The sequence below is a fragment of the Cryptomeria japonica genome, chromosome 7, assembly GCF_030272615.1.
Source record: "Cryptomeria japonica chromosome 7, Sugi_1.0, whole genome shotgun sequence".
In the NCBI taxonomy this organism is placed as follows: domain Eukaryota; kingdom Viridiplantae; phylum Streptophyta; class Pinopsida; order Cupressales; family Cupressaceae; genus Cryptomeria; species Cryptomeria japonica.
Genome location: NC_081411.1, coordinates 113,991,284 through 114,004,710, shown reverse-complemented (window position 1 = coordinate 114,004,710; position 13,427 = coordinate 113,991,284). Strand labels below are relative to the sequence as shown.

Below are 13,427 nucleotides of genomic sequence, written 5' to 3'. Positions count from 1 at the left end.
GACGGTATCTTCCACTTGGTTACATCTATTACTCACATCTTTGAAAAGGAGTTTCTTTATTTGGAGCAAGGTTGACCACTACAGCAGATTAAGAGTTGATTCTTTCCTAACTATCCCTTCTTGTACGAGCATCTGTCTAGGTGCCTTCCATATTGCTTGCAAAACAAGAATGGTGACGTCCCTAGTATGAATGAAGGCATCAACTGTCATCATGAGGTTATGAACTATCTCAAGAACTCGAATGGCTCTTCCAAGTATTTTCATCATATTCCTTACAAATTCATTAGCCCTTGTGAAAGATTTGCTGATCCAAGCCTCTAGAAGTTGTGCCGAATTTCTCATTTTCTCCATGTGATCAACTGACTTGGTAGAAAGCAGAGGTGGTGTGGTTGTCGGACTTTGTGTCTCAAAGGCTCTTGAAACTGTTGAATATAGCTCCTCCATGCACGTACCTCTGTCTCTAATCTTTTGTTCTTTTCTATTTCGGCTTTTAGCTTCTCACTTACTGCCTTTATTGATTTAGTTGCTTCCTCCATGGCTTGCTCGAAAGTGACTGGACCCAAGTCGAATGTCTCCAAATCATATTCTTCTGCTAAGATCTCATCTTCATACTTATTTGCGGCGAGAGTGGCAATCTCTATCCTTATAGAACCTGTATCATCTCTTATTATCTTAGACATCTTTGGAGCTTTCCTTCTCTCAATGACCTCTTGAGATCCATTTAAAAGACTGTCTAAATCAAATGCTTGTTCATCTTCGTCTTCTATCACTTCTTTGGTAAGCCTCTCTTTGAGCTATTCGGGAATAGAGGATCTTCCTTCTCTTACTTGTACTTCTTTAGGTGGAGGCTCATTCCTAGGAGGGGAGGTTACTTCATTATTATCCTCTTGTTCTTCATCATCACAAATCTGAATATGAAGGGTTGGGTGTGATGAATCTTGAGACACTCTTCCTTGTTCTTGCTTCTCATTCCTATCATTCTGTATTGTTGACTCTATTGATTCATCTACTTCGTGGACTACACCTTCATTTCTTCTTTGACCTTCACCTTGATCTTCTTTTCCATGTCTAGAAGGAATGCTAGGAGGTTGATCAAGATTTGTCTTTTGTTTCTTCTTGGAGGTTTCGTTCTTTCCTTGTTCATTCTTTCTCTTTGATCCTTTTGAGTGTGAAGTATTCTCACTTACACTTACCCTTTCCTCTTCTTCCATCCTTGTCTCTAAGTTGAAAGTCATGGCCACATCTTGCTCTTTTAGTTTCTGATGTTGAATATCTACCCACCTTCGTGTGCAAGCTAAAACAGGATCCATCAATTCCCTCAAATCCGTGACTTCCTTTTCATCCCAATTGATCTTTATTCTTTTGTCTACTTTCTCATAGGTAGATTGGATGTATCGACCACTATCTTGCGCTTGGTCGGCCACTCTATATATCTTGCATCTTCTAATTAGGTCAAGAGGCATTCGAGAGTGCATCTTCTTCTTTATCTCAGAATCATCTTACGTGTTCATCCAAAAGTCTTCAACTTGAGACACATGCCTGTACTTCCTCCCAGCCATCTCTTCTACATTACCATGAGGATCAAATTTTCTCTAGAAGCAAATGGTGTAGATAAATAGAGAGATAGTTTTGGCTCGGCACCTTCAGCTTCTTGAAGTGAAGGACAAACCTCTATTGAATTCCCAAGTGTGATGGAATTAGTGATGAAAGGTCCATGTTTATACCTCAAGGACTTAGTACATGCTAACAATTGCCTTGTAACCTCAAGAAACACTATTCTATCCATAGGATATCATGGCAACATAAGGGGAGGAGAAGGACATCCTTGGATCCTTATATATGTGAACTTGGGAAATTGAATAAACCACGCCCCATATTGCTTGATTAGGTCTTGCGCGTCTTGAGATAACCTTTGATGGATTCCTCCTTGTAGGGTCCTGGTGATATGCATCGTGAAAGTATCATCGACCAATCTATAATGTTCTTTAGGTGGATGATGCAATATCTTATAAGAATCACAAACCCTTATTTCTCCAGGCCCTCTTCCAACTCGACCTCTATGTGGTAACCCTGCATATTCATAGCTCCTTGCTTAAGAATATATGATATATGAGCTCATGTGAAATGACTTAGTTGGAATCAACCTTCTCAACTGCACATCTAGGCAATTACTAATGATCCTTGCCCAATTAATCATTCCCTTCCCTTGAATGATGATTTGAATGAAAAAGAACATCCACTTGTCAAAGCAAAAGGCTTGAAGGGCTCCTACAACTCGACCAAGCAAGGTGATCAAATCTTTTAATTCTTCTTAAAAATCCATGCGATGTGGCCCATTGGGAATCTTGTTAAGGCGAGGTCTACTCTTTTGCAACCAATCCCTATTGATGATTGATAGGCGTGTGTCAGGATCATCTTCATAAATTGACTTGGCTCCTTCTAGACTCTTATAGATCATGTCTCTATGCTCTGGTAGATGGAAGGCTTCACTTATGGCTCTCTCTGATAGGTAGGCAAGAACAGTTCCATCCTCTGCCACGATCGTTCTTGAGTGTGAATCATAATGTTTAGCACACTCGATCATCAATTCATGACACCGAACTGCAGGAGGGAAGCCAGCTACCTTGATGGTGCCGCTCTCTATTATCCTCTTGGCTATAAGTGATGATTTGCCAATGTATGGTGCTTCACAAAACTTCTTCATGTTGAAATTGCCAAGGTTTGTGTCTCCAATGTTGCTCCATCGAGATGTAATCTTGGTCTCCAAATCATCACTCTTTTGGTCTTCTTTGATAAGAGCTTGCCTTGATGATGATCCACTTGCCTTAGGTGCTGCCATGATTTACCTATAAGAGGCAGTCAAGTTAGAATATTGATGAATTATTAATGCATTAAGACCTATAAACTGAACCTTGCATCAAATATGAAATTCGTTAATGAAAAGGTTCTAATTGACATTGAAAACAAAATAATTAATAATGCAAACTAGACCAGCTCCTGCCCTTAAATCTACCTAAAAGATGGAGTTACCTTTGATTTAAGCACTTTATCCTAAAGAAATCTGATTAATGGCGACTGCTGATATTCAAGAATTCACTGTCCTTTTAATCTCTTGCTGTTTAAATGATGAACTTCACTTATCAATCTGCTAGACTTCGATTTTATTGATATCTTCTTATTTGATTCGCCTTGCTAATGATTTTGTCTTGCTACCTTGAATTCAAAATCTGCTGACTGCTAAAAGAGTTCGCTCAATCTGCTTATCAAGCTCGCTGATGATAGAAGATAAATGCTTTGATTTGATTTTTAAAATGATCTTGATAATGTCTTTATATATGCGATATGCCTTATGAAACAATTAGGCCGACTTAGTGAAAATGAATATCAATTAACCTTTCATGATGGCCGACTCTTCATTTTAAGTTTTCTTCATTGAAAATCGAAATTTTGAATATAATTTAGCACCAAACCTTTGTATCATGCGACTTTGCTTAGGAACTTGATCAAGGTTCATATATTTTGATTAAGCATTGATTTCGCTCAATGTCCTCCTTCAGGATACGCCCTATATGGTTTTTTGCTCTTTGACCTCTCGAAGGACAGGACCTATAACTAATTTGCTGACTATCCTTGATGAAGGTGGGGCTCTTGATGTATATTTCGCTCTATGACTGCCTTAGGGACAGGCCCTATAATCAAAATTTGCTCACCGTCCTTTTGAAGGACAAGACCTATATTCAAAATTCACTCCATGTCTGTCCTAAGGACAGGACCTACAAACTCGCTTTAGTCAGCCTCTTAAAAATGTATGCTTTATCAAATTGCTTCATATGTTTGATGATCAAACTCAAGGCAAGGACTTCACCCAATGTCTTCTTCAAGGACAGGTTCTATAATAAGTGAATTAGCTCCATGACCACCTCAAAGATAAAACATATCAATCACTTCGCCCTGTGTCCTCTTCAAGGACAGGCCCTATAAACAAATTCGCCCTTCGTCCTTGCTAAGGCTAGGACCTTTATCTTATTATTTCGCTCTATGTCCTTTGTGAGGACAGCTCTCAAGAAATGGTTCACTCTAGGACCGCCTTAAAGACAAGTTTAATAATTAAACTCGTTCCATGTCCTTCCCAAGGACAAGACTTATACCTTGAATTTGCCCATTTAAGAAGACAAGTCTGAAATGAAGAAGCTCACTTCATGTCCTTCTCAAGGACAGGTCCTAAATCCAATTTCGCTTTATGTCCTTGGTGAGGACAAGACCAAAAGATAAACTTCTCTCACAGACCTCCCCAAAGACAAGCTCAAATCGCTCCATAACCAGCCCAAGGACAAGTTTCAAAACATAGTTCGCTCAATGTCCTTGATGAGGACAGAATCAAGATAGGCAAAATTCGCTCTCTGACCTCTCTAGGGACAAGACCTAAATGACAAGATATGACAACTTACCTTATGACCTTTACCAAGACATGACTCGAAACTTACTACTTCATCAACTTGAGAGTAACATCAATTCCACCCTCTAAGAACACCTCTATAAGAAATTTGCTCCGAGACCTTCGGAAGGACGGGACCTAGAGTAGAATCTCGCTCTATGTCCTCTCCAAGGACACGACTTAATACCATCTTTTCACTGAAAGATCAAAGCAAGGACACAAGTCAAATTCGCTCCAAGACCAATTCAAGGACAAGGCATGAAATTCGCTCTTGGACCTTAAGAGGGACATGACCTTTGAGCAATGAAGACTCCTAACCTAGCTTGATCTGATCTATACTAACTCTATAAACCCACTCAATTCATCCTGAAAGCAGAGAGAGGCAAGACTAGACACCAGGGAAAGCCAAAAAAGAGAGGGGTCCCCATTTTGATGGGGCGATGTGTGATACAGTCACAACAACGCCCCCTCTCAGTGCTACAACATTAAACTGACTTACAACATAAAATTATAAGAAATACATTATGAATAAACTTTTATTTAAAAACAAATCTTGGACCAATGAGACTTCTTCAAGCTGATCCCCAACTGTAGGTATAGTAACGCAACTATCATCCAAGTTCCCAATATCATTGGACACCGTTTGCACATTAAGTGTCTCATCACCCTCGTAAAGGTATTGTTGATGTGTTTTTTAGCACCTCGAACACAGAATAGAATACAGAGTATCCTACCCTCTCTTGAACAAGGAAATCTTGAATGCTAAAGGCTGTGATCAATCAAGAAGACCCTGAGGTTTACAATGCGAAAGATCCACTTAAAGGTTCTGGATAGACTCGGGATATAAATCTGATATGCTGATTCATAGAAAGGGACTTACAAAATTGTTCTAGGATTTCAATCAATTCTTTCCCTCAAAATGACTTAAGAATTGCAATTAAGCTCTTTTGACTACTTCTATGAATGCTCTTTGTAAATAAAATGCAAAAAAGGAATAAGGTTTAAAGATCTAGTCTATCTCTATCTATGCTATCTATGCAAGGACTATCGGTGACTTAATGAAACCAAATCAAACTTTGCTTCGCCATTAGGAACAACTACACAAAAGTGATGTAATCTTCTAAGGAGATATAAATGATTTTCAAATTGCCCACACACATTAACACCAAAGATAATGCAAATTACTGATAGTAAAGTAATTGAAGTTAAGCTTTAATGGAGTTTAGTCTAACAATGCATTGTGACTTGCAATCAACAAACCACAAATGGTATGAACAAGTAGGTTTCACCATAAATCATCAACAATGCCTTCCATTCAACGAATTACTCGATGCAAAATAACTCTTAATCTAAATTTGAGAGATAGGAAACCATTCTAGCATCCAAAATAACACATTGGCTCACCAAGCTTCAATGAGTTTGTATTCACTTTGGCAGTATCTTGACAACAATTTCACATGTCTTTTATGCTACCAATGAAATGAGCAAGCCTTATATAGAGCTCTTATTACAAATGAAGGGCCCACATTGATTTGAAATCAATGGCCAAGATTAAGACAACTAAACCCTAATTAGGGCTAGTTACAACCAACTATCTAATAACCAAACTTATATAAAAAACTAGCCAATGGAAAATAAACACCTTTCTTGGCACAAAATGCGAGGATTGAGAACAAATAGAAAAATTCCATGCCACCTAAGATTGCAACAAACTATCATCTAGGAGAATGTTCCCCTTATCTCTCTCCTTGAGAGCAAATACAATGAATCTAGACATGACCATCTCAAGCTCATCCATGGATACTCTTAGCATGACATCAAGCTTGAATTGAATGACCTCCAAACCTACAACACATGTAGCAAAGACCTTTTGCCATTCCAACTCTTGCTTTCAAAAATTCTCCATGAAAGCCATGAATGAAGCAACATCGTTCAAATGAGTTGCTGAAATAGAACGTGTAGCTGGAAAGAAGTTGCCTCTCACTTTATCTTGCAAGTTATCAACACTCATACCATCATCATCAAGTAGCTCCTGTCCCTATACCTTCCTAATCGACATAAAGTATGATCTCGAATCCCCTTAATCATTTCTTCTAATGGAGCACAATCATCCTTCATCCTTTCAAGAGATTCCTTCTTGGTTATCAATGTATAATACCAACGGCCAAATCCATAGATTGCCTTTGCTTCCATCACTCCTCCATCTACCAAAGCTTGTTTAGGAATCTCTTTCAACACATGCTAATGGGGAATTGTCTAGTGTTAAACACCTTGGAATTCTTCCCACAATTCCATTGTGTTACAGATTCGGCATAGGAATGATGTAACTCTCTCATATGTTTGTACCAATTCTCTGGTAAAAACATTTGCTTGATCAAAGGCACCTTCAATCCATTCCTTAGCTGTTTGAGCTATCACCCTTATCTCTTCAATGCTTTCAATTAATTCCCTTAGAAGTATCACAGGGGACACAAATGTCTCATCTTCTTGCTAGAGTGGCTTCACCAAACCTTGCATGTAGTCCATCAATTGTCTATTTTCTATCTTTAGCTTATTCTTCTTTTTTGTTTTCTTCTTTGACTGCTCTTCCATATTAAACACAAAAACTCGCAAATCTTCAACTGCCTGATGTTGGCTGATTGGCCCCAATTCAATTGTGCCGACATCATAATCCTCCATAGTGATCTCCTCTCTTGGCTTATCGACCCTTGGAGTTGCAATTTGCACCACGTGATACCCGAAACTCTCTCTTATGATCTTGGAGTATTTCTTTGATTTCTTATTCTCTACTGTCCGACCTATCCTACTTAGGAAAGCCTCCAAGTCATTATCAGTATCAACTTCTATTATTGGTTTCTTCATTTGTTCTCTTAACCATTCAGGCATGATAGGTTGTTCAATGTCTTCATCCAAATCTTCTTGCTCATGAGTTCCCCACAAAGATGATATCATTCTTTCATTGAACTCTTCACCTTGAAATCCGACATTTGATCCTTCTATTGCTTCATCAATAGGATTGGTAGGTTGTGGCATAGATTGACCATCGAGAGGGGTCTCATCACCATGACAATTAGCCGCTTGACTCCTTTGCTGAATGAACTCCACAGACTCATTTATACTTCTCCTATCTTGTAAGTTTGGAATTAATTCATCCTTCTCCCATGGTTCACCTTGTGCAATAGATGTTGCATTCATATCTAGAAAAAGATCAAGCTCTCGCATTGAAGAAGTACTAGCTATTGAACAACTTGTCCCTAACTTGTGTCTTTTTTGCTGGGATTCCTCACTTGGTGCCTCTTTCCTTTTCATCCCTCTAGGTTGTGAGCCTTCAGCAATGTCCCTCTCTTCCTCAAGATCTCTATCCTCTGGAATGCTCATATCCTCATTATTGCTCTCATCCTGTGACTCCTCTATTGACTTCAACAACTTACATGATTTTTACTTCTCAATTTGTTTTCATGTTGATTAGATTGAATGGAAGAATATGTTGAATGTATTTGTGTGGAATCTGTTTAGTCCATATCACTAGCCTCTTGTTGATTGTAAGTGTGCCTTGCATGGTCAATTGGAATGATATGAACTTAACTTCAAATTGTTATGCGTCCATTGTTTATGCATTAACTTGAATGGTGACCAATGTTTGATGGTAATGATTTGAACATCTCCGAATTGCACCTTAGAAGATTGCACTGAGCTTGTGTCAAATTGTTCAGTTTGATGGTGAGACCTCGCTCAGTAGGATTCCATCTAGTCATTCATCCATCTTCTTACATTCTAGGCATTAGAATAGACTCCCTCAACCCTTCATTTTTTGCCACTTTTTTAAACTCAAGCTAGTCTAGGACAAAAAGCATCATCATATTGCAATATCAGATGATCTAAGTCCCAACGATTCAAGCATTTGACAATTCAACGTAAGTCCCCTTGTGATTTTAGCATAATCACATCAAACCAACGAGCTTATCCACACGTCGTGACCTGACATACTAGAACCTTGGAGTTATCTCAAGTGATCCTTAAGCTAATCTTCAGCATTTGAGTAACTTCGTTCAAGAGAGGATAAGATATTTTTGGGTATTTTATTCTGTGTTCACAAGTACATAAAAAACACATCAACAGGTTGGTGCTCACTAAATCAGATTTAGGTGAGTTGGTGCTTCATCCTTGTGGGTTGGTGCTCACTAAATCAGATTTGGGAGTTGGTGCTTCTAGTGGGTTCATGCCTACAATTTCAAAAGTGGGAGTCGGTGCTTACAGTGGGTTGGTGCCTCTAGTAGGTTGGTGCTTACAAACATTGTAAAAATATTATTATATAAAAGCAATGGTTTGTCATGGTTTTCTCCCATTTGGATTTCCACGTAAAACATTGTGTTATGTGTTCTTACTATGTGGATGGTTGTTGGAATCTAGTGAGTAATACTATCATTGCTGATAAAATTTTAAATTGGTAAAAATTGTTGTTATACTGATTCAACCCCCCCTCTCAGTATAACTGTGTGCTCTTCAACATGAAGCAATCAGCCAAGTCTAATCATGTCCAATGATAATCTAGAACACATCTCCCTTATCTCAAAATCATCGACTGCATTAGACCAATGGTCTTCAAGATGCACCTGATGTTGAAAGTGTGCCCTTAAGGTATGAGTCTTAAGGTTATAGTATTGAAGTTCCTCTTGTGACTTCTCCGCTACTTGCAATGATGAGCACATCTCAAGTGACTTCCCAATCATGATAGGAAAGTTAACTTCGGCCTTCTTCCTCTTTTGGATTCTGTCATACTCAATCAACTACCTTGAAACCTCTAGCAACACCATCTTGTTGGTAGGATATCTTGGGAGGTTTACAATAAAGTGAAAAGAACCTAAGATAATTACACAAATAAATCGGCAAATGGGCTGATCTATACCTAAGGCTGAAATCTCCTCAATTAGGTCTTCCCATTTTTTCTGCCCACTTTCTCTTTCTTTTTGATCTAACATTTTGAGTGTCTCTTTTGGAGCCTACTCTCTTTGCCTCTTTCTAGCTACCAATATCTCTCTTTTTCGGTGTCTTTACTTCTCATTTGCTGCCTTTGCATAGGGAGATAGATGCTTTTATTCTCCTTTCAAATCCCCAATGATTGCCCCAACCATTTCCCTTTCTTTTTGCCTACAAATACTCTTCTTCCCAAAATTTAAGGCACAATTTTTGTCCAAGGACAGTCTGTCCACATTTCTGCATATTCTTGTGCCCATTCAAGAGTTTGGATTTGACTTACCAGCATTAGAATCCACATGGTTGATTGGTTAAAATCCAATAATCAAACTAAAACACAGTTCCAAAATGACTCCGGTCTTGATAGATCATAGAAACAATTGCTTGATGTTTGTAAGTGCCAGTCTGCTTTATTTCAAACAAATCCAAAAGTAGTTTTTATGTATGCCGAAGTGCATGCATGCAACCAAGAAAAACATGAGATTGATAACATAAATGAGTTGATTTGGACAAGAGATATTGCTAGGTGTCTCGTGGAGTCAACACCATCATGAGTAGTCATTTTTGTTTTGTTGCTAAAGTCGTCCTAGATAATGTTAAAGTTGTTGAACTCATCCCAATTGCAATCGAATTCAAAGTACTACCAAAGTGGAATCAATTATTGCTGAAGATGCAACAGAGTTGTTGAAGATGTCATAGGATATTGTCAAAGTGACAATGCTGCTGCTGAAATAGAACAAGTTGCTAAACTGCAATTGTGTTCAACACTGTTGCCAAAGTCAGCTGGAACAATCTCCTAATCTCTTTAAAAATCTATCATGCAATTTACTCAAAAAACGCCGCATGAAACCAAAATCCTTTTTATCACCTTTTATTTTTGTTTTACGTGATGCAAGATTACTCATGGACCTAGATGCTCTTGCATTTCCTTTTATGTTGGTGGTCTTTTCATTTACATTCTTCTTTTGAATTGTACTATGCTTGGACAAGATATGCTTGTATACAGGAGTTAGAGTGTAACTTCCATATTTATAAATGTAAAGTGGTCAGATTATTTGTAATTCAATAAGATTATCAATAATTTATGTAAGATTTAAATGTTGGCAAGATTAATCGCTCAAGTTTTTTTATATTTTTGTAGGTTTGGGCCCTGCAACACTTGTAGGTTCTGCTGCATTTGACTTGTATCCTATTCATGCTGTTTGTGTGGTTGTTCCAAAAGCGGGCACGGTGAAAAAAAACTCAGATTTAGGAGTATGGCTGGTAGAGCTTGTGTGGTCTTTTTGGGCATATGTTTGACTTTACATAATAGTACAGGTATTTGGGATGTTCCAAATTGTAGTCATTGTTAATAATTGGTTGATTTATGGTTTCTTGAGTTATTGTTAAGATTAACCCTATACTATCATAAATAATTTTTAGTAAAACTATCCACACATATTATTGATTCAAATAATTTTTTATTAATCTTTTGAGTTCTTGGTCTTTTGGTTTTTCTTTTCATTTTTTGATCTAATGAATGGTCCAACTTAGATACATATTCATTTAATGTAATTTTTTTTTTGTATAAGAAAGGGTGCTTATGTGGGTGTTAGTGTTTTAATTTGTCTATTTCAAGACAATACAAAATGAACATGTACAGTAGAATCATTCTTCAAATTAAACTCCTTGAGATCTAATTAAACCTTGTCATGTCCCCTTTTTGAGTTATCAAAAAAAATCATAATTTAATATTAAGTTGCTTGAAGTAACTTTATTTTATAAATAAAGTGCAACTAATATTTTATTATTAAATTAAAAAGCCTCTCAAGGTGAAATTTCAATATTAAGTTCAAAAAGGCGACTAAAGTGGAAAAATAAATTTTAAAATAAAGATTAAAAGTAATATCAAATGAAAAGAGTTGGTCGCTTTATTTTATTATTGAGGGGAAAAGTGAAATATAAGAGATTATTCTAGTTACCCTAAAAGTGTACATAAAAGGAGTTTTTGGAGAAATTAGGGCATTCTTGACATTTTATTTTATGAAGCCTAGTTTGGAGAGGTTGAACTTGGTTCAGTCTTTTGCTAAAGGATGAAAACATTGTTTATTGCTATATCTGATAAATCAAATACAGGAAATACTAATACAGATAACAATGCATACTAGACATAGGAGTGAAATATATCTTTATTCGCACATGAATTATTACAAAGAAGACCAGAGATGGTCGGCCAAGGATTACAATTGATCCCACTCTCTTCTCCTCCCTTTCTTGACATACACAATTTATTTAAAGGACCCGATGGTTGCTAAGAGGAACACAACCATCAACCAACCGATGCTTATAACTACTCGAGAGTGACAACCCACTTAATAAAAACAATTAATGCATTGGCAAATAACCAATATTATCGAACATAACAATAGGCATTGTACGCGACTACAGTATCTTTTGACGTTAGCCTTCATCCTTGGCATGAGCAGGGTCTCTTCCTTGTGTGGCATGAGCTCTTGCAACAATTTGTGGAAGTTTATCTTTGGTATGGAAAGTTATTTCTATGGCTTTATTTGAAAGTGATATTATACATTTTGTTGGAGGTTTGTTTCTGTTCAAGTGTGAAGTCTCACTCTCATCATACATTCCACATATTGGAGGATTGTTGCGGAAAAGTCCAACTTTGTGATTGTTGATCTTGTCTTTCTGTTCATATTCAAAGATTATTCACGATAAGAGGATATTGTGAATTTGGAGGCATTTCTACAATTATCAGTAGCTTATGCATTCTTCTTGAAGCGTGGAGTAACATTATTTCTGGTCACCACACTGTTATTCTTCATTTGGCAATTGGTTGTTGAAGATTTTGAACACTAATTTTCAACTACTGTTGGCTTAAGAGACTTAAAGGTCAAAGATTGTAATTCCATTTTTGAAATGAGAAATTCAAACTATTTTGCAATGAAAAGTTCTATGTTGTTTTAGTTTAAAGTTAAAATAATCTATGATGTTCAATTTGATCAAGGAGTTGCATAAACTAGTTCCAATACTATGTTTGAAGTTTCATGACCACCACTTGAAGTGCCCAAAATATTGCCTCCATGCTTATGAATATAGTTAACCACCTTAGGTGTTAAATGAATGGTATCATGAGCATAAAATCCCTCGTATCCTAGCCTCAATCCCGATGATATCTCAAATCCCATAGAAATAACATAATCCATATGCAATTTCTCAAATGGCGATATTCAACCCTGGGCGTAATCCACAGCATGTCACTACACAGGTGTGCATTTCATTTGATTGTAAATACACCCTTTCACATGGCCCTGCTTGACGAAAATGATGTCCCTCTAGGATTGTTTATTTGAACAACAATATTCTTTGTAACCATATTGCCTTGATCAATAAAGTATGGCTTGACAGTTGAGTAGGCAGGATTGTTTTGCAAAGGGTTAAGATAAGTTGCGGATTTTATAACCATCATGTTGTACATTTGTTGTAGAGTTGTCAGTGGAACACATATGCTTCAGTACTTCTTTTGGGAAGCGAAGCTTGTTTCAAAACCTATTAAAAATATTGATTAGTTTTTAACGTTGACTTTTCCTTCGCTAAAGTACTACCCTTTTGAGTGGTTAGGATCATATGTTAGACTCCGATGCCTATTTAGAAACCACATTATTATGTCGGTGACTTTTCCAAATGTTGATTTTTCTTTGCTACATATCATGTTGGCCTTAAGAGAAAGTTATGAAATTTGAATACCATTAAAAAACTGCAGATAGCTTATCCTTCTCGTTTTCTTACATTTACCCATGGAACCAAGGATAGGGACTAACACATCTATCCAAGGTCTTACAAGAAGTTTGGATAGGGACAAAAACATCTATCCAACTTCAAGGTCATGAATAGGGACTCACACTTTTGCTCACAACAATTATGATTGGGGACACACATCCAATCATAATCACAAACTCTTTTGATTGGGGACAAACACATCCAATCACAAATACAATCTTTGAGAACCAAGTCCTCATTGCAT

At 37.1% G+C, this 13,427-nt stretch overlaps 1 protein-coding gene across 1 annotated transcript in view; it reads left to right on the top strand.

Moving 5' to 3' along the window:
- Window positions 1–13,427, top strand: part of LOC131061224 (magnesium/proton exchanger) — a 60,212-nt gene that overhangs the window by 15,138 nt on the left and 31,647 nt on the right. Inside the window, 1 exon segment of the mRNA XM_057994760.2 lies at window positions 10,551–10,726. Within this exon segment, the coding sequence (XP_057850743.2) occupies window positions 10,551–10,726 (176 nt within the window).